Source organism: Mesoplodon bidens (assembly GCF_964165515.1).
Source record: "Mesoplodon bidens genome assembly, chromosome: 2".
NCBI classification, from domain to species: Eukaryota; Metazoa; Chordata; class Mammalia; order Artiodactyla; family Ziphiidae; genus Mesoplodon; species Mesoplodon bidens.
In genome coordinates, this window is record NC_138177.1 from 161,068,505 (window position 1) to 161,091,071 (window position 22,567).

Consider the following 22,567-nt stretch of genomic DNA (forward strand, 5'->3'; position numbering starts at 1 on the left):
AGGTCTTTTGTATGTCCAGCAAACAACAGGTTTGCTAGATGGTGAGGCTTGGGAAACTGGGGCACAGAGGTATGCAGATGCTTTCCTTTAGATAACATGCTCTTAGATAGTAAGGCTACATCTCTGTGTGGTATCAAAGCATGGCTACTAGGCACTAAAAAAAAGAACTTTGACAATGTTGATGAAAGTTGAGATTCAGCCAGAGTATCAAAACACTGCAGATTTGACATGCCACAAGTATATCAAGGATGACTCAGTGAACAAATTATTTAGATCCTTTTAATGACAGTATGCACCTAAACTGGATTCTTTTTTTTTTTTTTTTTTTTGTGGTATGCGGGCCTCTCACTGCTGTGGCCTCTCCCGTTGCGGAGCACATGCTCCGGATGCGCAGGCTCAGCGGCCATGGCTCACGGGCCTAGCCGCTCCGCGGCATGTGGGATCTTCCCGGACCGGGGCACGAACCCGCGTCCCCTGCATCGGCAGGCGGACTGTCAACCACTGCGTCACCAGGGAAGCCCCTCCTATTTTATTATTCTTCAAAATCTGAGGTAAAGTCATTGCTCCTTAAAAATGTGCCTTCCAATTTCAATGCTCCCTTCCCTTCCCAGCTACCCCATGCTTCCTGAGGGTCCATGTCAGCTAGCAACCAAGGCACAGACTGATTTGCTGACACCTTCATTCCTCAGGCATTAATCCTAGGCAGAGACAATTTACGGAATGCATCCTGCCTGGTTTTGGCAGAATGGGAAATAGTTATCTGAAGACCCCTGAGGGCCTCCAGGGCATAGCACCTTCATCTTCCAACTTAGCACTTTAGAAGGAATTGTCCTGATGTAATAAGCAAAGGATATAGGAAATTAACAACTCTGATACCCTCACTAATAAAGCATCTATCTGCATGCCATGTCGTGGTAAGTACTAAGTAAAGATATCTCTGACTTCAAGGAGCTTCAAATATAATATTCAAGAATAATTGCTTACACAAAGACGGTTTCTTTCAACTTAAATTGCTGAAGTTGTTGGGCATTATAAAAACTACTGATTATTAACGGAAACAAACTTGTACATAGAGCAAGGGGTCTATAAAATTCTTAGTTCACCACTAGATAATCAAAATCCTCCCCGACACTTTTTTTTTTTTTAACTTATTTTTGGCTGCGTTGGGTCTTCGTTGCTGCACGTGGGCTTTCTCTAGTTGCGGAGAGTGGGGGCTACTCTTCGTTGCGGTGTGCAGGCTTATTGCAGTGGCTTCTCTTGTTGCGGAGCACGGGCTCTAGGCGCACGGGCTCAGTAGCTGTGGCTCGCGGGCTCTAGAGCACAGGCTCAGTAGTTGTGGCACACAGGCTTAGTTGCTCCGCGGCAAGTGGGATCTTCCCGGCCCAGGGCAGGCAGATTCTCAACCACTGCGGCACCAGGGAAGCCCCCGACACTTCTTAAAATCGGGAAACAAAAAAGTCCCTCTGAAAATCTGTCCACCCTCTGCAGGATTTTATTAAGATGTAAGCTGTGGTTAACAGACAAGACTCCTTTCAGAACAGTATCACTGTCAAAAACAGTATCACTGTCGAAACACAAATTCTCTGAATCTGTTTCTCAACCTCAACACTGCTATGGAGATTACACGATGTGTAAGGAAATACACTATTATGGACAATGTCAGGTTTTTATTGTTTGGAGCATTAGAAATGTTCTTGGCCCTCATGCAGGAACAGCTGGAGGAAATGGAAGAACGACAGAGGCAGCTAAGAAGCGGGGTGCAACTCCAGCAACAGAAGAACAAAGAGATGGAGCAGCTAAGGATCAGCCTTGCTGAAGAGCTCTCAACGTACAAGTCAGTTTTTGCTGCTACCCAAATCTCAACTAACACTGGCTGAAGGAATGGTGGGGAGGGCAGATGTTGCTCAGGGGAAATTTCTCTTGACAGTGAAAAGCCAAAAAAAAAAAAAAAAGGAAAATTTCAAATTGTACTCATCCGTGAACAGATGGAAAATGGCTTTTTTTTTTTTAAACGGCTATGCTTCCCAAGAGCCTGGAACGGGCTAATGCTCCCACTTCTGAGGCAGGTGGAATCCAGACACAGCCGCAGGTGATCCTTGCAGGTTACAAGAGCAGTGTCTGCATTGTTGCTGCTTTCCTAACCTAACAAGACTAGCGCCTTAAAAAAAGATTGTGTCTAATGACAAGTAAGTCATTTAGGGATAACACATACTTCCAGGTTGCCTGGTTCAAGCATTCAGGCTTCATTTGGAATGTTTCAATTTCTAGTAGGACTTAAAATATGTCCTGATTATCATCAGGAAATCCAGAACAGTTTAAAACATCTAGGCTCTGTGCATTCTTACTTTCCTCACCCTACGTGACCCCATCTGCTATTCATAAAGTTTCCTTAGAATAGCAGAGAAGGCAGTTAGGGTACCTAATTCAGACTATGACTAAGGAGGCCAAGAAGGCTAAATTAATCTGTTAACAGTCATTTACAAAGCTGAAGAGGGTGTTGTTTGTAGACTGAAGGACATGATTATTGCTTTGTGAAACAAGCAACACACCTATCCATTAAGTTCTTTACACACCAGTATGTCCTCACATTCTTTATAAAGTGCTGGATTCTCTTGGATAAAGAAACTAAGAATTAAAAAAGATCAAGTTGGATACTAGATAAATATCCATAAATTTTTATTAATTTCCTAGTTAATCCTACATTTTGGATACAAATTCACAAATAACTATTATTACTGATGCTTTTCCTAAATTACTAGGATTTTTTTTTCCTTTGGCCACCCTGCGTGGCTTGCAGGAGTTCCCCTATCAGGGATTGAACCTCGGGCCACAGCAGCGAAAGCGATGAATCCTAACCACTAGACCACCAGGGAACTCCCATACTAGGATCTTCTTTTACCATGTTTCATCCAGGCATAACTGACTACGCCCATTGTTTGGGAGATTACTAGAACCTTGTAATTGAAGAAAATGATCTGCTAAACACCTTTGTGTGGATCAGATGAAAAGTACAACATGGAAAAGACAATGACTAATCCAAAGAATCGAAATTACAGAATTTCAGGCCTTGTAATACCTGTGTGTAAAGTTAACGTGGGCAGAAAAAATTTTTAGCTAGCCCCTCCCAAAGTCAGATGCAAAACACACTGTAGCAATCTCTCCTCAATATGGCCTTCACTAAGCTTCAGAAATTATTAAAAACTTTATACTGGGAATTCCCTTGTGGTCCAGTGGTTAGGACTCAGTGCTTTCACTGCTGTGGGCATGGGTTCAATCCCTGGTCAAGGAACTAAGAGCCTGCAAGCCATGCAGCCCCCGACCCCCGCAAAAAAAAAAACAAAAAACCCCCACAAAAACTTTATACTGTATTATTTCAAGTTGCAAAAAGTTTAAACTTATCATTTTTTCTCTCAACCTTACAGGGGCTGTTTAGAAACATATGGCCGAATCTGTAACCAAGAAACAACAAAAACTTCTTAGCAAAGGATCACTAAGTACCCTTTGGACATACTTTTTTCTAAACAGAGAAGGGAGTGCCAGGGATTTGGCAAGCAGTTCACTCTGGGAAAGTTACAAATACTTTGGCTGACCTGTTTAAAAAGATTCTAGGGCTGGCTGAAGGCAGAATACTATCAGTCAACTCTTAGCTGGATTCTATTTCATAGGCTGCTGGTACTGATTTCAATGCACTGAGGAATGGAAAAATAAGTCTCCTGTCACCCATCAGCAACCCTCCACACACACAAAGTAAAGGATGAATGTATGGACACACCTTGCTGTATTGTGAAGAATGTATCTTGCTTTCTGTTGACCCAAAGCAGAAAGTTTTTCAGGAACACAGGTGGAGTCAAAAAGGCAGACGATTTTCCTTATATTCAAGTTGACCCCCGAACAACGTGGGGGTCAATCTGCATATAACTTAGTTGGCCCTCGGTATCCGAGGTTCCTCCACATCCACGGACTCAACCAACCACTGCAGGTATAGTACTGTGGTATTTACTATTGAAAAGTATGTTATAAGTGGACCTGTGCAGTTCAAACTCACGTTGTTCAAGGGTCAACTGTACATGGGTTTACAATTTGAATTCTTTTGTGCCATGAATGTTAGACTTTAATTGAATCCCTTTACAAAGTTTACTTTTCTTTAAGTCTGTGCTGATTCATGTAGATTTACTCTTGTCATGGTAATTTTCACTATACTCTAAAAGAACTACTGACTTAGAAAAAAGAACCAATCCAGATTTCCCCAAAGATGATTTTGATTTTTCACCTCATGAAAATGATTCTGGGTCAGAGTGACCTACTCAGTTAAAATTGGGTGATTGAAGAACCGGGCATTTTACCTGGTTATGGCACTTGGCTTTCAAGAGCCTATTTTTCTAACCTCTAAGTACAGGCCCCAGTGAAAAAAATACTGGGGAGATTCAACCTCTCTATGAGAAAAGGTCAAACACCTTTTCCAAATTTAAATTTTGCCTTAAATTCTCTCTGCCACACTGCCTCTGACATTCTTGAAAGTTCATGTAGTTCTCTAGACTTCAAAAAGATGTTATTTTATCAAAGACTAATCTGTGCACCTCTGATTCAGTATTTTGTGTCTTTCACTTTCCCTGGGAAGGAGTAAAGCTCTTTGCTATACCTCTGGGTCTATTATATTTAATTCTGCTTTTGGTAGTCAAAGACCATAGAAAATAACTGTCATCTGAACAACTCTTCTAGAAGCCAGAGACTGGTGTTTGATGGATATTATATATTAAATAAAACCCATCAGCGTGGGGTTATGTAGAAAAGCAATTTATTCCATTATAAGCACTTACACAGTTAGTCATGGAGAGTAACAGGCCTGCTGGTGAAACAGGTCACCCAAAATAGAGATGGTATCAAACTAGTGGTCAAGGACTAACTCCTTAAAAAAAAAAAAAGCAACTCTTATCCAGGATTAATTTAATTTTAAAAACAAATACAAGCTATTGATTCGCTCTTCTCAATTTAACTGGACAGTCTACCTGTGGTATAACTGTCAGGTAAAAACATACATCTTTACAACTTGGTGGTCCCAAGTTTTTTTTTTTTTTTTTTTAAAAACCATTTCACAGAAAGGAAAGAAATAATATGAAAACAGCTCAAGAAATACACTAACAAGCAAAAATATATGGGGAAAGAGGAACACATTGTTTTGACTTAACTGAAGAAACTGAGAGGAGACTGGTCTATGTAAGAAAATGTGTATCCTGGCAAGTTTGGTGTGAAGATTTTAGAGCAGGAATTTATATGACTTGAATCTCCCCTATTTCCTGAATAAAAACGACATCTTGTAGTATTTATACTTCATGGCTCAGACACCTACCTCACTTGGCTCTATTTCTTACTCACTCTAGCATTTACTTAAATGAGTCAGAAAAACTTGGGGATATAGCATAAGAAGAAAAATAACCACACACAATATTCCCCTTTTTGTGGCTACTTTAGACCTCTGTTACTAGAAAATTCCTGAAGAAAATTTAAATATAAGTCTGTGGCTTTGCTGAATCAAGAAGCCCCCAGTTAATATTTAGAAAACACCTTCTGTTTGGACTAATAACATTGTTGATAGAACTTACAGAGGGATAACCAAAGTCTGTGTCTCAAAACCAGTGTTAAATCAATCTCGGGGTTGAGAGGAAGAAAAGGGGAGTCTAAAATCACAACAAGTGCAGACATTCTCTAGGATCCTTGTCCTTCTGGATCCACGCTTCCTTCAGGGTCTTCATCATTATAAATGTTCTCTGCCTGCCAAAAACAAGAAAAAAAGAGAAGGATATTGAGTAAACATGAAAGTTACTTCCTGAAGTTAAAGTTTCAAATAGACGAGGCCAGGGAGACAGACTGTGGGGCATATAGTCTGTTTTAACTATTCAACTCTGCAGTTGTTGGATGAAAGCAGCCACAGACAACCTGCAAATGGATAAGTATAGTCGCATGCCAAATAAAACAGGCAGCTGGCCACAGGCCAACCCCCCTGGATTAGGATAGTCCCTAAAAACTGAAGTATGGTTACCATTTGTCTTGATAATCAATCTTGAGTCTTTTAATCAGACATTATTCGTAATAGTCAAAAAGTAAAAACAACACAATTGTCCATCAACTGATGAATGGACAAATAAAATGATATATCCATACAATGGAGTATTATTTGGCAATAAAAAAAGTCAGTCACATATTGTATGATTTCACTTATATTAAATTTGCAGAATAGGCAAATTCATAGAGAAAGTAGATTAATGGCTGCCTAGTACTGGGTGGACTGGAGGCAAATGGGAGGGATGGCTACTGGGTGTGCGGTAACTGTAGTGATGGTTGCACAGTTCTGTGACTGTACTACAAAAACCATGTTCCAAATCTCAATTTATAAATATTTTAAAAAGAGAAACTGTTCTTGCATAAAATAAACTCTACTTGTACGACTTGATGAAATACCCATATCCAAGAGCATCTTAAACACAGAAACCACTTTCACTTGGGCAAAATTTACTGTTCTTAGTATCTACTATGCACTTAGTATCACTAGGGTAGGTACTACAGAGGATGGGATAGTCTTAGCTTACAATCTGACTACAGGGACAAACAATGTATACAATTATGTGAGTAGTCTGACAACAAAAGTGTGGTATCTTCTCCCCGACACCAATGGGGTGTCCAACAACTCAGTTCAATCCTGATGCTGACCACCTGGAGGTAGCACTGAGACCAAGGGCTCAACCCACAAGACTACCCTCACTTCAGCAGAGGCCAGTGTCAAGCCCTGAGTGCCCAGGCTACCCGAGTACTCCTGCCCAACTTGGCTATAAATTTTCTCACAGTCCCTCCCCCTACACCAGGTTTGATGATTTGCTGGAATGATTCACAGAACTCAGGAAAGCACTTTACTGGTTTATTATAAAGACTATAACTCAGGAATGGCCAAATGGAAGAGATGCACAGGGCAAGGTGGGGATGGAGCACAGAGCTTCCATACCCTTTCTGGTGGCATTGATATATTCACCAACCCAGAAGCTCATGAAGTCAAAAGCTTTTTATGGAGCTTTCCCAAGAGTTTTTATAGGGGCCCCCTTAAGTTACCTCCTTAGCCTAAACTCAGGTGTGGCCAAAAGCAGCTACTTATAAATAGCAATAGAGACTCCTACCACTCAGGAAATCCCAAGGGTTTTAGGAACTCTGTGCCAGGAACCTGGACGAAGACCAAATGCTTACTACTTATTATATCACAGTAATTCTTTAAAAAAAAACAAAACAAACACCCCCCCAAAAAACAGAGTAAAGTAACAACCTGGACTGGAGGTGATGGCCTTGAAGGTGATATAGCTTAATCTCCTACAACATTCCCATGACAACCACTAAAATACCTTTCATTGATAGGCTATCTGAGGCAGCCCATTTCACTTTCTTATTAGAACTCTAATTTTTTTTTTTTTTTTTTTTTTGCGATACGCGGGCCTCTCACTGTTGTGGCCTCTCCCGTTGCGGAGCACAGGCTCCGGACGCACAGGCCTGGCAGCCATGGCTCACGGGCTCAGCCGCTCCGCGGCATGTGGGATCTTCCCGGACCGGGGCACGAACCCGTGTCCCCTGCATCGGCAGGCGGACTCTCAACCACTGCGCCACCAGGGAAGCCCTAGAACTCTAATTTTTTATATTAATTTTGTGTGGGTGTGTTACAAGGAAAAGGATAAAGTGGATTTTCTGTTAATACATGAAGCAAATCCTTATTATAAAAAATTATAATCCAGAAAGGTATAAAGAAGAAAACAAGAATTCTCTAAACATACCAACCACATTTTGGCAAATAGCCTTCTATTAAATAGTTACATGTAATTAAACATAAGACTAGATATCCAAATTTTAATAAGAGGGATTCTATCATGCTGTTCTATAATTTGCTTTTTCCCTACTTATTAGCATATCATGAATAGCTTATAAAACTAAGTATATTTCATTCTGATACATAATATTCCAAAGTATCAATGCAGTATATAATGCGTTAATCTCATAGGCCACAAATGCTCCCATTTGATTTCTTTATTTTTGATTAATAGGGCTATTCCATAAGAAAGTTCTGAATATCAAAAATTTTTTTCCTCATGTTGAGCCAAAAACTCACCTCTGGAGCTTCTTCCTGGCTCTAGATCTACTCTGAGACACCAAAAGTTTCTTTTGAATTATTTTCATTTATTAGGCTACTGTCACTTAAAAGTCATGCAGTTGTTTTGTAAATTGTGGTAAAAGACACATAACAAAATTTACCATCATAACCATTTTTAACTGTACAGTTCAGTGGCATTAAGTCCATTCACACTGTGTGCAGCTATCACCACCATCCATCTCCAGAAAGCAACTGTTTCTTGTACTGCTATATATCAGACATTACAGTTGCTTTTATTAAATTTCAAGTGCTCTGAGAATTCAAAGAAGGGTGACCACCTTCAATTGGGGTATAAAGGCAGGGAATGTTTTTGACATCTAGGTAAGTTTCATGAAGAAATGGTACTTTTTGATGCTGTGACATTACAGTAGGAACTGTGCTAGGCATGTTCATAAGTAATTTCAAGGGAATGATCATTCCTAAAGATTCGACTGCTAGCAAAGAGGGAAAAACAGGAGGCAAGCCAACAATTAGGAGGTTACTGCAATAGCCCAGCAAGTAGTAATGAGAACCTGACCAAAAAACTAGGTGTGGAATAGAAACAGGAAAGTTGGTTATATCTGTTTGTAAGATGAGTAAAGACAGGAGAAACACTATAGAGATCAACATTGTAGAGATCAACAATATAAAATCTGATAAGTGAACCGCACCTAGAGGTGAATAGACCGCACCTAGAGGAAGACCTGAGTTTTCAAATCTAGTGAGCTGGGGAGACATTGAAGCCATATAGAAAACAAAAAGTCAGGAGGTAAGGGGAGTAAGGAAAGGAAGGAGAAAAGAAAAGATCAGTTTTGTTTAGTTGAGTTCGAGATACCAGTGAGACAACTTGATAAAGTTAAAGGGCAGGCAGCTGAAAATGATAATGTGCAGGCAAGTCACACTCGGGAGTAAACTGAACAGAGTTGCCAGTTGTACTGATGAAGTATATAAATATGAAGTGATACTAGGTCTCATTTATCTAAACTCGCCCAAATAAAGAAACACTTACCATTTGCCAAACTTGCATGATATTGTCTTCTGATACAGAACAAATCACCCAAGGTTCATTGGGATTCCAGGAGAAATCAGATATCTTGGCAGTGTGACCACCATGAATAAACTGGAAGAGGAAGGAAAACAGAGATGAAAAGCAGACAGAGGACAATAAATCACAAGCTATTTCTGTTCTGCTCAATATCTGTAACATACCAACAACTCTGGTGGCCCATCTTCTGCATCTTCTGGGGACTGTTCCTCTCCAATTTTACTAGCACAAAAAGATTTTTAGAAGTTAAAACAGGGACTTCCCTGGTGGCGCAGTGGTTAAGAATCCGCCTGCCAATGCAGGGGACACAGGTTCAATCCCTGGTCTAGGAAGATCCCACATGCCACGGAGCAACTAAGCCTGCGAGCCACAACTACTGAGTGCATGTGCCACAACTACTGAAGCCCGCATGCCTAGAGCCCGTGCTCCGCAACAAGAGAAGCCACCGCAATGAGAAGCCCGCGCACCACAACGAAGAGTAGCCCCCACTCGCCACAACTAGAGGAAGCCCGTGTGCAGCAATGAAGACCCAATGCAGCCAAAAATAAATAAAGTTAAAACAGATTTACCTTGAGTAATTCTGGAAAGTGTAAGAAAATAACTCCACAAAGAGTAATAATTAACAAGACTTACCTTAAATCCCAGACATTCAGCCTGCGATCAGTACCACTGGAAGCCAAAATAGTCTCATTGTGAGGTGACCACTGAACCTATACATAAGAAAAAAGCCATCAATTAGAAAATTGAGGGGAAAAAAATCTAACATTATATTTAACAATTTAACCCATTACTAGACCCAGGATATCAGCTTTTGTTCTATTTCATATTCTTGAAGATCTCATTTATTCTTATAGTCTAATTCCAGCTTCTAGCCAAATGTCATACAGTGCTGACCTAAGAACTAAAGTACAGATCACACACAAAGTAATTATTTACCCAAGTACTTATAATGAATTCAGTATTACACATAGGACTGACTGCAAAGACTATAATGTACTCCTCACAGTGCCCTTGCATTAAGCTTCCAACATAATGTAACAATTATTTCTTGAACTGAGTCAGAGGGCTTTGCATATGGAGCTTAATTAAACGGATGAGGCAGAAAACATGGTCAGTACTTTACGAATGAACTGTGAAATTAACAGATACAGCAAATTATAAAGGATAAAGGAGTGGAAATAAGGGAAGAGACAAGCGTCAGGAACAAGGCTGATAAAATAATCAGGCACTAAGTTTAATACCTCAAGAGTGTAGGTGACAAATGATCAGCTTAAGTATAGAAATAATGGAGGGAAAACAATCCCAATTCATACAGAGATCAGCATAGGCATAAAGATGATTTTTATTACTTATAGCAATGGGATAAGGCACAAGTGTGCCCACTCCCACACTCAGGTTTCCTTTGGGGTGGGGTGGGTGGGGGGAAGGAGCATTAGTTTCTCTCACCTGGAATATTTCATCCTTATGTGATTCAAAGGAATGCAACTTAAGTTTCAGATTTCTCAGATCCCACAAGGCAACAGTCTACATACAAAAAGGAAAGCAAGTACAATCAATAAAATTTTTTTACTGAGAAAAAGAAAATCCATAACTAAAAGATCTCTGTGCATTCAAAAGAAGCCAGAGAGGGACTTCCCTGGTGGTCCAGTGGTAAAGAATCCGCCTTCCAATGCAGGGGACACGGGTTTGATTCCCCAGTCGGGGAACTAAGATCCCACAGGCCGCAGGGCAAGTAGGCCCGCGCAGCACAACTACTGAGCTCGCACGCCTCAACTAGAGAGCCATGCACCACAACTAGAGAAGAGAAAACCCGCACGCCACAACTAGAGAGAAGCCCACGCACCACAACGAAAGATTCTGCATGCCACAACTAAGACCCAACACAGCCAAATAAATATTAACAACAAAAGAAGCCAGAGAAATCCACCCTATGTTTTCTTGTAGAATAAATCACACTGACCTTGTCAGCTGATCCTGTGGCAAGAATGAACTCACTATAAGGATTGAAAGAAAGGCAGTTCACTTCAGCAGTGTGAGCATCAACCGAGTGGCTTGGTTTGGAAGTATTGTTTGAACGAGTATCCCAGCTTTAGTACAAGAAAAAAACAGGAAAAAAGCTTGAAATGGGTAACTAAATATAAAACTTAGATAATATATTGAGAAAAAAATGGATTCTACTCACATCATAAGTTTCTGATCATCAGCAACTGACCCAAACAGAGACTCATGGAGCAGATGCCAGGAGACGTCTTCTACTACTGCTGTATGCCCTGTAAAGATGGTCTTCGCATCCACAACTTTTCCTTCCTTTGGAACAGCACTGATGTCCCATAGGCAGATAGTCTTAAATGAAAAATTTACTATTAAATAAAAGGGTCTCACTTCCCGACACACCCCCGAGGAAAAAAACTGATATAACTAGCACAGATTTGCTTCAAAATGGAAAGGATACGCACATGGTCATCTGAAGCACTAAGTAAGTGCCCACTGAGATTTGGGTTCCAAGAAAGCCCGTAGCCTTCCTTCTGATGTCCACGGAGACGCAAGTCTGGGTTGCACTCTCCAGAAGGGTCTACAAAGTAACAGACACATCAAGACTATCCAGTCCACTTCCTCTTTGGATCTACTAAGTATAATGGAATTTTTATCAAGAGGTCTAAAGCTCTTACTTTTTATGAGACATACAGACCCATTATGACCAAATAGATAATGCTTAAGAGCTGCACATTCTATCCTATGTAAAAAAGCACTTTTTTTTCCCACGTAGGGAAGAAGGATGAAGGAAGAGTACCCACACATATCAATATAAATACAAGATGTTAAGTTATACAAAGAATAACAGGCAATTAAAATTGAGAGAAGCAATGTAGCCCCACAGTGACTCATCATTTGTATTTGAATCGAAGAGGGCAAGTACCTGGTTTAGAAGGATGTTTCGTATAGTCAAAAACAAGAACATCACTGGATGGAGTCTTTGTGGCAATGATGCAAGGGTTCTGGGGCATATACCGTGCCCTGTTTACTTCTCCTTCATGGTTGATCTTGATTTCTATTTCAATTTTTCCACTAACTGAGCCAAAACCTCCAAATTCTGTAAATACGATAAATTAATTGCAAATGAGGACAAAGCAAGAGCTACTCTATGTCACTCAAAGTATGACACAGGCAAGGCTTTTAATCAATGAACTGGTGTAATACTAGAAGCGATCTAAACATTTGTTAGCAGTATAAAGTGCATTCACATTCCTTATTTCATTTGATTCTTACCATAACCCTACAGTGTAGGGAAGAGTTATTATCTCCAAAAATTTTACACGAGGGCTTCCTTGGTGGCACAGTGGTTAAGAATCCGCGTGCCAATGCAGGGGACACGGGTTCGAGCCCTGGGCCGGGAAGATCCCACATGCCGCGGAGCAACTAAGCCTGTGCGCCACAACTACTGAGCCTGCGCTCTAGAGCCCGCGAGCCTAGAGCCCGTGAGCCTAGAGCCCATGCTCCGCAACAAGAGAAGCCACTGCAGTGAAAAGCCCACGCTCTGCAACGAAGAGTAGCCCCCGCTCGCCGCAACTAGAGAAAGCCCGCGCACAGCAACAAAGACCTAACGCAGCCAAAAATCAAAAATAAAAAAATTTTAAAAATAAAAATTTTACACAAGAAAGGAGAAGCTCAGAGGACCTACATTAATTTGTTTATGGTGACTTGACTATGGCAGAACCTAAACGGAATCCCTATTTTTCTGATCCCTAGCCTGGTACTCTTTCAGCTACACCTACAATGATTTAGGTAATAATATACCTAATAAGTATTACATTACTATCTAAAAGTAAGGAACACTGTTGACTCCACTTCAAAAATTCTCACTAAGTGGCTTTCAAGCCTCACTTAAACTATCAAAAACAATGTGCTCAATAAATAAAATCTAAGTTACTGTTTTAATGAATATCAAGTACACAGTGTGCTAGGTAATAAAGAGTCCCTTTTACTATTTATTTGAAACTCTAGTTTGGGATGATCTTTCTGAAATACCGTCACATCTTTCCTCACACCAGTGAAGAAAAACAGAGCCACAACAGCTGGTTCCACTTTCCTGACCTCCCACTTACACTTGCCAACCAGAGTCCTTGGTTGAAATAAACCAGGTAGGCAAGGACTAGACAAAAACATTTTTTATTCATATTTGACTACTGTATGCACTTACAGAATTCTCCCAAGTACCATTATAAAATGTATCACAATATAATTTGTGATTATGTAAATCTTGACAAAGCAATATTTAAACAAAGGTAGTTAATAAGTAGCCAAGAATTACAGAAGGCAGCATGATAAGGTACCTGAGTAAGAGTCAGGCCATGGCATAACTGACTCTGCCACTTACTACCTTGGTGATTTTGGTGAAGGCCTTCAGTTTCTCTGAACCTCAAATACCTTACCCATAAAACAAAGTTATCACGAGTAACTTGTAGATGAAAATGACACTCTGAAGGACAAAAATCTTTTCAAAAAGCAGAGACATAGTTGGGTAATATAATTAGCAGATAACTTTCAACCTCAAAATAACTTTATAAGTTGAAAAGCAGTGGTTTAAACAAGCTAAAAAACTAGAAACAGTTCAAAATAGACTCTAAAAGAGAAAAAAAAACCAAACACATTGAACAATTTTTCCCCTAGAATTCTAGACCACAAGCATCTACATTGTAAAAAAAGAAGGCACGATTAGGATATGTGATCTCAAAAAACTTTTAGTCCAAACACAGGGAGATAAGATAAGCACACAATTATAGATGACTATGACAGAAAAGAATAATTGCCAGAAAAGAGATACCAACAAGGAAAGAGCAATAGCTGGCATAGAGCCCACAGAGCAAGGGGTAATTACCATATAATGTGGGTTATTTCAGTATCAGCTATATACTACTAATCAGAGGGCCCCCCCAACTGTAGCTGAAGTACAGTAATAAGAAATCAGCTTAGAGGATTCACAGTTGAGATTTATGAAGATGAGGATTTATCTATTTAACAAACAGAGATTCCCCAAGTTGAAGGTGATACGCAAAAGGCCAAATCTGATGTAGGAAAGAAAGACTGAGGTAGCAATGTACAATAAATTGAATGACTATCAAGGTCTAACTATATTGCTATTTTGTTTGCTTCTCTCCATATAAAATACTATTTAAAAAGACTGAGACATAACAATATAGTAACAGTGTCTAGCCTGATGAATTTTTACATAGGCGTATATCAGGGGAACTACCACACAGATAAAAATATGGAACATCTCCAGCCCTCTCTCATCCTCCCGCAAGGCACCACTGTGTCCCTCCCAACCAATGCTGCCTGACAAACTAGATAACCGGCATTCTAATTTCTACCACCATGCCATTTTTTTGAGTCCATAAACATTTTGAAACTAAGAAGAATAAGTTGTAACATCTTAAGTCAAATATTCCATTATTTCATCATGATTTAGTAATAGTTTATTATATATTGAGGCAAAAGACTAAAGATTACTTAAAAACAAATGCCCCCCCCCAACCCATTCCCCAAATAAGTTGCTAAAAATAAATCTGTTGATATTTGAAGATCCTGGTAACGGAGTCTGAAGTAAACTTTTAAACCTAATCTATTTTCAGGCTTAAAATGTGACCATAGCCAGGCTGAATCTAATATAAACACACACATTCTTTTTAATGTCAAAACAAGCCTAAGCCAGTTTTTAGTTCTTTCTCTTTGAAAGTTTAATGATCTTTTGAAGCTGTCTGCCACCAAGTACCTCAAACCAAATGGGGTCAAGTAGATGGTAATCAATTACAATAGTTCAATCTGAGAGTCCAGGAGATTTCATCTGAGAGCAAGGAGGGACTAGGAAGCTATCTATCTAACAATGACCCAAGAAGCTTTAAGAGACATTAGTATGTATCTACTTCCACCACTGTTGAGATCACATGGAGAGCACCTGCCCCGCTTTCAAGCACCAAGCTTGTTCAGTCATCCGAGGGTGATCTGAAGAACGAAGGAGAGTTAAAAGGAAGAGAAAAGGAAGGAATGGGAGCTGATATGCTATGTAACCTTAGGGCAAGTTACAAAACAATCCTTGTGAGGATTAAATAGGGCGAAATACAGTCATACAAATATATCATTCATATTACTGGTATTTTTCATAGTTCCTCTATTATTAAGTATTAGTAAGGGGGATAAAGGTATCATCAGAACATAAAAGTAAATTGGTTTGATGCCACTCAAAAAGCTCAGTTACCAGAAAAAGACTGAAGTGTATGTTAAAAGATGCCATTTCAAAAACCAGGGAAGACTTATATGAGGAATCTAAAGAAGAATACAAATGAATCTATATACAAAACAGAAACAGACTCACAGACATAGAAAACAAACTGATGGTTACCAAAGGGGAGGGGATGGGGGATAAACTAGGAGTATGGGATTAACAGATACAAACTACTATACATAAAATAGATAAGCAACAAGGATTTATTGTATTCTCAATATCTTGTAGTAACCTATAATGGAATATAAAAAAACCCGAACCCCCCCAAACCCAATGAAATCACTATGCTGAACACCTGAAACTAACACAATATTGTAAATCAACTCTACTTAAAACAACAAAAACAGTGAAGAAAATGGATTAGTCATCAAATGGCATTAAAAAAAAATTGCTAACCACTTAGAAAAAAGCTCGGATTCCTATTTCATCCCTAAAACCAAAACAAATACAAGAAAGATTAAAGTTTTAATGGTCAAAACATAAAAGTACCAGAAAACAACAGCTAACTATTTTAAAATCTTGGAATGAAGGCCTTTCAATGAATGACAAAATCTGAAGGACACAAGAGGAAAGCTGGATAATTTAAAATTCACAGCTTCTAAACAAAACAGGACTCAAAATTATAAAATAAAGAGGGAAAAAATTACCTATAACCTATTAGTTAGGGATAACTTACCTTATATATAGAGATAACTCAAAAGAAAAAATGAGCAAAAAACATAAATAAGCAGCTCAAGAGAGACAGACAAAAGAAAAATATTTTAAAATAGGTCCAACATCACGAATAACTTAAAAAGCAAAGTAGGGAATTCTCTGGCAGTCCAGTGGTTAGGACTCCGTGCTTTCACTGCTGAGGACACGGGTTTGATCCCTGGTCAGGGAACTAAGATCCTGCAAGCAGCGTGGTGCAGCCATTAAAGGAAAAAAAAAAAAAAGCAAAGTAAAATAAGAGTGTAGTATTACATTCAATGTTGGCAAAGGCATGCAGAAACAGACATCAGTACATCTGCTATTGGTGAAATTGTGAATCTTTCTTTGGAGGGCAACTTAGCAGTACCAATTATAATTGAAAATGTTCTTGCCATTTGATTAGCATTCCACTTAGTTAATCATTCTACAGCAAAACTATGCAAGATACATGTACAAGAACTGTTTTTGAAGCCAAAAGATTGGAAACCACTTAAATGTTAATTGAGGGATGGTTAATTATAGTATAGTATACAGCCATCAAAAAGGAGGCACATCTCCATATGCTCACACAGAAAGATGTCCAAGATACACCAGGCCAGGAAAGTATATTTTATGCTGTATTGCCAGTACCAAGAAAAATTGCCTGGCATACAGTAAGTACTTAATATATTTGTTGAATGAGTGATCCAATAAATGGGATAAACCATTCAGAAAACTATCAATTTAACAGCGATCCATAAGGGATAGATTTACAGGGGGAGGGGGGGTTCAGTTTTTTATATTTGCTTCAATTTTTTTTTTTTTTGGCTGCACTGTGGCTTGCTGAATTGTAGTTCCCTGACCAGGGATCCAACCAGGGCCCCCACAGTGAGAGCACGGAGTCCTAACCACTGGACCACCAGGGAATTCCCTGCTTTATTAAAGATGATTTATTATATTACCAATCAGAATATTTGCTTTATGTCTAAATAACCAAAAGTCCTATTTAAAGACAAATTATTTAATAAAAAGGAAACAGGCTCAGAGAGGCTAAATGATTTATCCTCAAACCACACAGCTAGTGAGCAGCCCAACAGGGTCTCAAGCCCATCTTCTGATTCTTTTTTTTTTGATGTGGACCACTTTTAAAGTCTTTATTGAATTTGTTACAATATTGTTTGTTTTATGTTTTGGTTTTTTGGCCGCAAGGCATGTGGGATCTTAGCTCCCCGACCAGAGATCAAACTCGCACCCCGTGCATTGGAAGGCGAAGGCTTAACCACTGGACTGCCAGGGAAGTCCCAGTCTTGATTCTTAAGTTCAGTGTTTTATCCCCTCAATCACTGATGCCTACCTAGAGAATAACTCTGTAGTAACCATATCCTATATAGTTCACACACTTGGGTCAGTGACACAAAATCATGTTTGCTGACCTTTATCCTAAGAACTTATTTTGCATTCTATATTACCCTAAGCTAAATATGGAATGATCAAAAGAGTAACTGCACATTACAACCCTTGTAAGTAACCGGAACCCAAAATATCTTAGATAAAAGAATGGATTCTGCTAATCAGGAGAAATCTAAGATAAAAAACATTAAACATTCATTTTTGGCACAAATCTCAATACTGAGAGCCTATCTTCTACCTCCCAGTAATAATTTGAGTTCAAGGACAACAATAAAGGAAACCCACTCATTTCTATCTCTTCTGAAAGGGAAAAAGTATTTCATGAACAGTTAAGCCCTTAGGATATCTCCTAAAAATAGGATATAATTAAACACTCATTTAATTTTTATATACTATATAGCAAATGCTATGGTTAAGTCATTTCTACCACTTAAACCCGGAAAGTGTAATTTAAGCCAGTGTTTTTCAACCTTTTTTTTCATTATTGCCCCTGTAAGGAACCTTGTAGGACATTTTTTCTGATACCTTGATGAAATTCCTGTGTATTTGTTTATGCATGCTATGTATATCTGTGCTTTAAACAGTTCAAAGAATAAGACTGTTTTCATACACACACCCCTCTGAGAACCAATTTTCACTCCCGCAGGGGCAGTATCTCCCATGTTGAGAATGCAAGCATGCATAGCAGTAATATATGGTGGATTTTTGCTTCTTTCAATTCTAGAAATTTCCCCACCACCAAATTTAGTTGAAGAAAGTTTACAGAAAAGGTACAGAACCAAGTATGTGTTAAATATGTCTTCTGACATCTAATATCTATACTGCAAAATCAGGCTTTCCAAAGCTTATCTTGTTCCTAACTTGAGAGACTACTTTATCAAACTGTACACACTCTTTATGATAATTTAGAGATATGAAAAATATAACCCATACATCATTCCTTCCTTCACCTTTAAGATTCTTACCTCCTTTTTCACTGTCGTAGTGTGAAGCATCAAACTGAGCATCATCATTAGGGAGCTGCACACTGGCTATCACAAGGTGGTTTTGTTCATCTGACGTGTGTGTCCCCAGGACAAGTCGATGAATACTGAAATCTTTCCCTTCTGGTCTGTAATAGCAGTATATGGTCAGTATTCAAATCAGTACACTAAGAAAGACTACAAAGTCAGTGACATACCTGTATGCACAAGGCACTATTACAACCAGGTTTTGAGAGGAAGAAGTCATTAAGAGCCATAGTTCCTACTTTTCACGTATCATCCATAGAGCTGAGTATAAGGACCACAGAGCACTTAATTTCATAATTATTTCTTAACTTAGCCAAATATTTACAATTACTTTGAGGAAAAAAGTCTGATGGGATAAAATACGAATTAGCTACTCACCCTTTACAAGGAGTTGGAGGGAAAGAAACCAATTGGTGGGTATACTACCACTTTAGGTTACTTCATTAGGTTAACGTCATTAAAAGGGAAAGGAAGTAACATCAGGTAAACTAACTGTTCAAATACTACTGAAGCACAAAGATGATTAAGATGTGATTCATATCCTCAAAAAACCAGGGACAATTAAACAGTCATATACACAAACATTTTAAACACAAATCAACATATAATTCATGAAAAGAACCCAAGAACATGGAAATTTAGATACGAAAGATTACTTCTGGAATAAAGGACACGTTCTTAGAAGTGTTACCTGAGCAGGTCTCAAAATGAGAGATAATCTAGAAGAGAGGAACAAGGGCTTTGGAAGATAGTATTCTAAGAGAAGTAAGCAAAGGGGAAGATTACAAAGTGCCAGACACCACGTTAAGCATTTCACATACCTCATATCATTTAAACACCATAACGACACTCTGAAGTACTATTCTAATTTAAAGACGGTTTGGGAAAATTAAGCAACTTGCCTAAGATCACAACTACCAACTAATAGAACTAGAACTGAAGTCCAAATCTGACTTTGAAATATGGGAAAACAAAGTGAGAGAGAGGGCTAGAAAGCAGATTAAAATCAGACTCTAGGGTACTGAATGCCAATTTAAGGCATTCTGGACTCTTTACTGTAAGGAACAAAGAACGATGGAAAATTTATAAGGGACACAGCATCATTTGAGTTACCTCAGAAGGATTAATTTAACAGTGTAAAGCAGAGGTTCTTCAAGCGTGGTATCAGGAACAATAGCATCAACATCGCCTGGGAACTTCAGCATGCAAATTCTGAGATCCACTATAGACCTACTCAATCTGAAACTCGGGGGGGGGGGGGCGGGGGATGGTTTGTGGTGCTCAACAATCTGTTCTGCAAGGAACTCCTTGGTTGTCCAGTGGTTAGGATTCAGCGCTTTCACTGCCATGGCCCGGGTTCAATCCCTGGTCCGGGAACTAAGATCCCGCAAGCTGCAAGGTGCAGTCAATTGAAAAAAAAAATCTGTTTTACAATCCCTCCAGCTGATTATGATGCCTGTTAAAGTTCTAGAACCCATGGTCTAGATGGGAAAGATGCTACACAAGAATTGATCAGGGCTTATAAATGGACTGTCAAGTGGATAAAGGGGGAAAAACCTAAGAAATGTCAAACCAAAGTCAACTATGAAAAGGAGAAATGGGAACAATAGAAAAAGTTGGGTTGGGACCTCCATGGAAAAAATATACTCAGTTTGAAATATGTCATGTTGGGGAGGCCAATAAAATACTCCAGATAAGACGGCTGAAAATTCAGGTAGTGCTCAGAAGTTGGGTCTGGAGATAAATCAACAGAAATTCCTCTGCACAGATTTGATAGGTGTCTACATCTTACATGGGAAAAAACAGAGGAAAGATAAGAAGGCTGTCAACATAAAGTTGGGGATACCTGCATTTAGAAAGTTAAAGAATCAGAGCAAGGGAGGGAAGAAGAATATTACAGAACTACGATTGTATGTTTTTTTGTTTTTGTGCAAAATATGAATAAAAAAGAACACAAACACACAGTAAACAGTAGACGTTAGAGATAGTTGCTTAAAGGACCCCTCATTCTAAAAAAATAAATAAGTAAATGACATTGTTATTCGAGCAGAATACCAAAAAAAAAAAAGAAAAAAGGAAGGATATTTGGACCAATATGTAATACTGCAGAAAGATTTATTTACCTAGATTCATAAAGTAGAAAGCCACTAAGACTATAGCACAGATTTCAGCCTTGGGTTATTTAGTCTTATTCACTGCTTTCCAAACATAGCTAATCACATTATATGCAAAGCTTTTCTAGAATGACTTAGTAGGTATGGAGTGGCCAATATTTGGGATCCTCTGGTCCAATATCATTTAGCACATGGCTACAGTAAATCTGGAATCACCATTCAACTATTCTCAAGAATCCTGCCGCAAGTTCCTAAGTGGTTTGAACTGAGAACTCCTGACAGAAATGACTCCACTTATCCTGAACTCAAGTAATTCTGATGATCAGCTGAATATGGGAACTCCTGGTCATGATAAACCAGCTTCCAGCTCTAAATTTCTAAGTACTTATTAACATACTTAGGACAGATGTCGCCATTTAAAAAAAAATGCCAATGTGAAGGTAGCAGGCTCATTCTTAAGTTATTAATAACATTTATATAAAACTTGTTGAGCTGAAACCTAGCCAAATAACCACAATTCGCAAATATCTTGACTTCTAAAGACCTGAGTTTTGAAGGAATTTACTTACTTAGTACACATATAGAATTTCTAAATGTTGTTCTGAATGGCAGGTACCATGTCACATTCATCTTTGCATTAACCAGATACTACCAATGACTGTAAGATTCAAATTTCTTTTGTTGAAAGAACTGGACTCATCATAATACTTTTTGAAAGCTGACAAATTTTACATTACTGTTTGGTCAACTATACTTATAATATGGCTATTCAATATCAGATAATGAAGACAACATGTTTTCTCTTATCAGGTAAACTGCAAAGTAGTTTTACATTTTGCCTTTTTTGGCCTAGAAAAAAAATGTCACCACTAGGTTCTGATCACGTGTCCGCTACGGGTGACTGGAGAAAAGAAAAACAGGGAAAATCAATGCGAGAAATCTACACCGAGAACACAACAAAATAACGTTCAAAAGATTCCTATCACCTGGTTACATCAGGAAGCCACTGTGCAGTTAGGCTGGGCCACTCCAGAGCATGGGTCATCACCAAATCGTAAAGAAAAGGAGTGTTCTTTTTCCATATTTTGTATTCTTCATTGATCACACGTTCTTCTACTGCGTCATCAAAGGCTGCTAAAACATTAAAAACAAATTTAAGTTAGCGACCACAAATGGAAACCGAGTAAACACTTCCAAAGCTACCGGCACGGCTCCAGAATCCCGATTCTGAAATGGAGGTTTGTCTAAATCTCCCCGAGGCGCAGGCACCAACACCGCTCTCCAGCTTCACGGGGCCTAACTGCTGGGGTCATCCCGGCCAGACGCCGTTAGCCGTTCGGGCGACGACGTCGGCAGAACAGAACCCGCGAGGAGGCCCGAACACCGACCCCTGCGGGTAACGAGCGCTGCAGAGAGGACCCAGAGAGAGACAGGTAGACCGACAGGGAACGCGGGGAGGGACCAAACACCCGCCGGGGCCCCCACCGCCACCCTCCCGCCGCTGCGCCGGGCCTCCGCTCCCGAGGAGCTGGCGCGCCGTTAGCCCTCCCCGCGGGGCGATTTTTCCTCACGCCTGCGATGGCGGGGACGGCACTCAGCAGAGTCCGGGCTGTCCTCACTGTTAGGCCGTGTCGAGGCCGCTACGCAAGCCCGGCACCCCCGCTCTCCTGTGGCCGCCCCGGCACCCTCACCTTCCTTGTCGGCCATGGCGGGCAGGCAAGCCGGGGGGATCGGGTTGAGCTTTGCGAGAGGGGCGGGGAGGCTGCGGGCGCTCGCTCTGCGCGCGCGGCCTCTATTGTTTCCTGCTGCCCCTGAGTGAGGGCCGACTCGCGCACCTTCGCGCCAACACCGGCCAATCGAAGCGCGCCGAGCGGCGAGGTG

General features: G+C 39.8%; 2 protein-coding genes across 2 annotated transcripts in view; one reads left to right on the forward strand and one right to left on the reverse strand.

Moving 5' to 3' along the window:
• Positions 1-5,077, forward strand: part of SYNC (syncoilin, intermediate filament protein) — an 18,486-nt gene extending 13,409 nt beyond the window's left edge. The window contains exons 3-4 of the mRNA XM_081223929.1: positions 1,710-1,834; positions 3,423-5,077. Coding sequence (XP_081080055.1) covers positions 1,710-1,834; positions 3,423-3,480 — 183 coding nt within the window. The 3' untranslated portion in view covers positions 3,481-5,077. The remainder of the gene's footprint in view (positions 1-1,709; positions 1,835-3,422) is intronic.
• Positions 4,774-22,521, reverse strand: RBBP4 (RB binding protein 4, chromatin remodeling factor). The gene is made up of 12 exons (XM_081223937.1): positions 22,378-22,521; positions 21,673-21,820; positions 18,528-18,673; positions 12,121-12,294; positions 11,660-11,775; positions 11,386-11,546; positions 11,164-11,290; positions 10,650-10,727; positions 9,837-9,913; positions 9,368-9,425; positions 9,168-9,278; positions 4,774-5,769 (listed from the first exon to the last, which is right to left on the reverse strand). Exons 1-12 carry the CDS (start codon positions 22,391-22,393, stop codon positions 5,704-5,706), a joined length of 1,278 nt encoding a protein of 425 aa, XP_081080063.1. The 5' UTR covers positions 22,394-22,521; the 3' UTR covers positions 4,774-5,703.
• Positions 22,522-22,567: the final 46 nt, after the last annotated feature.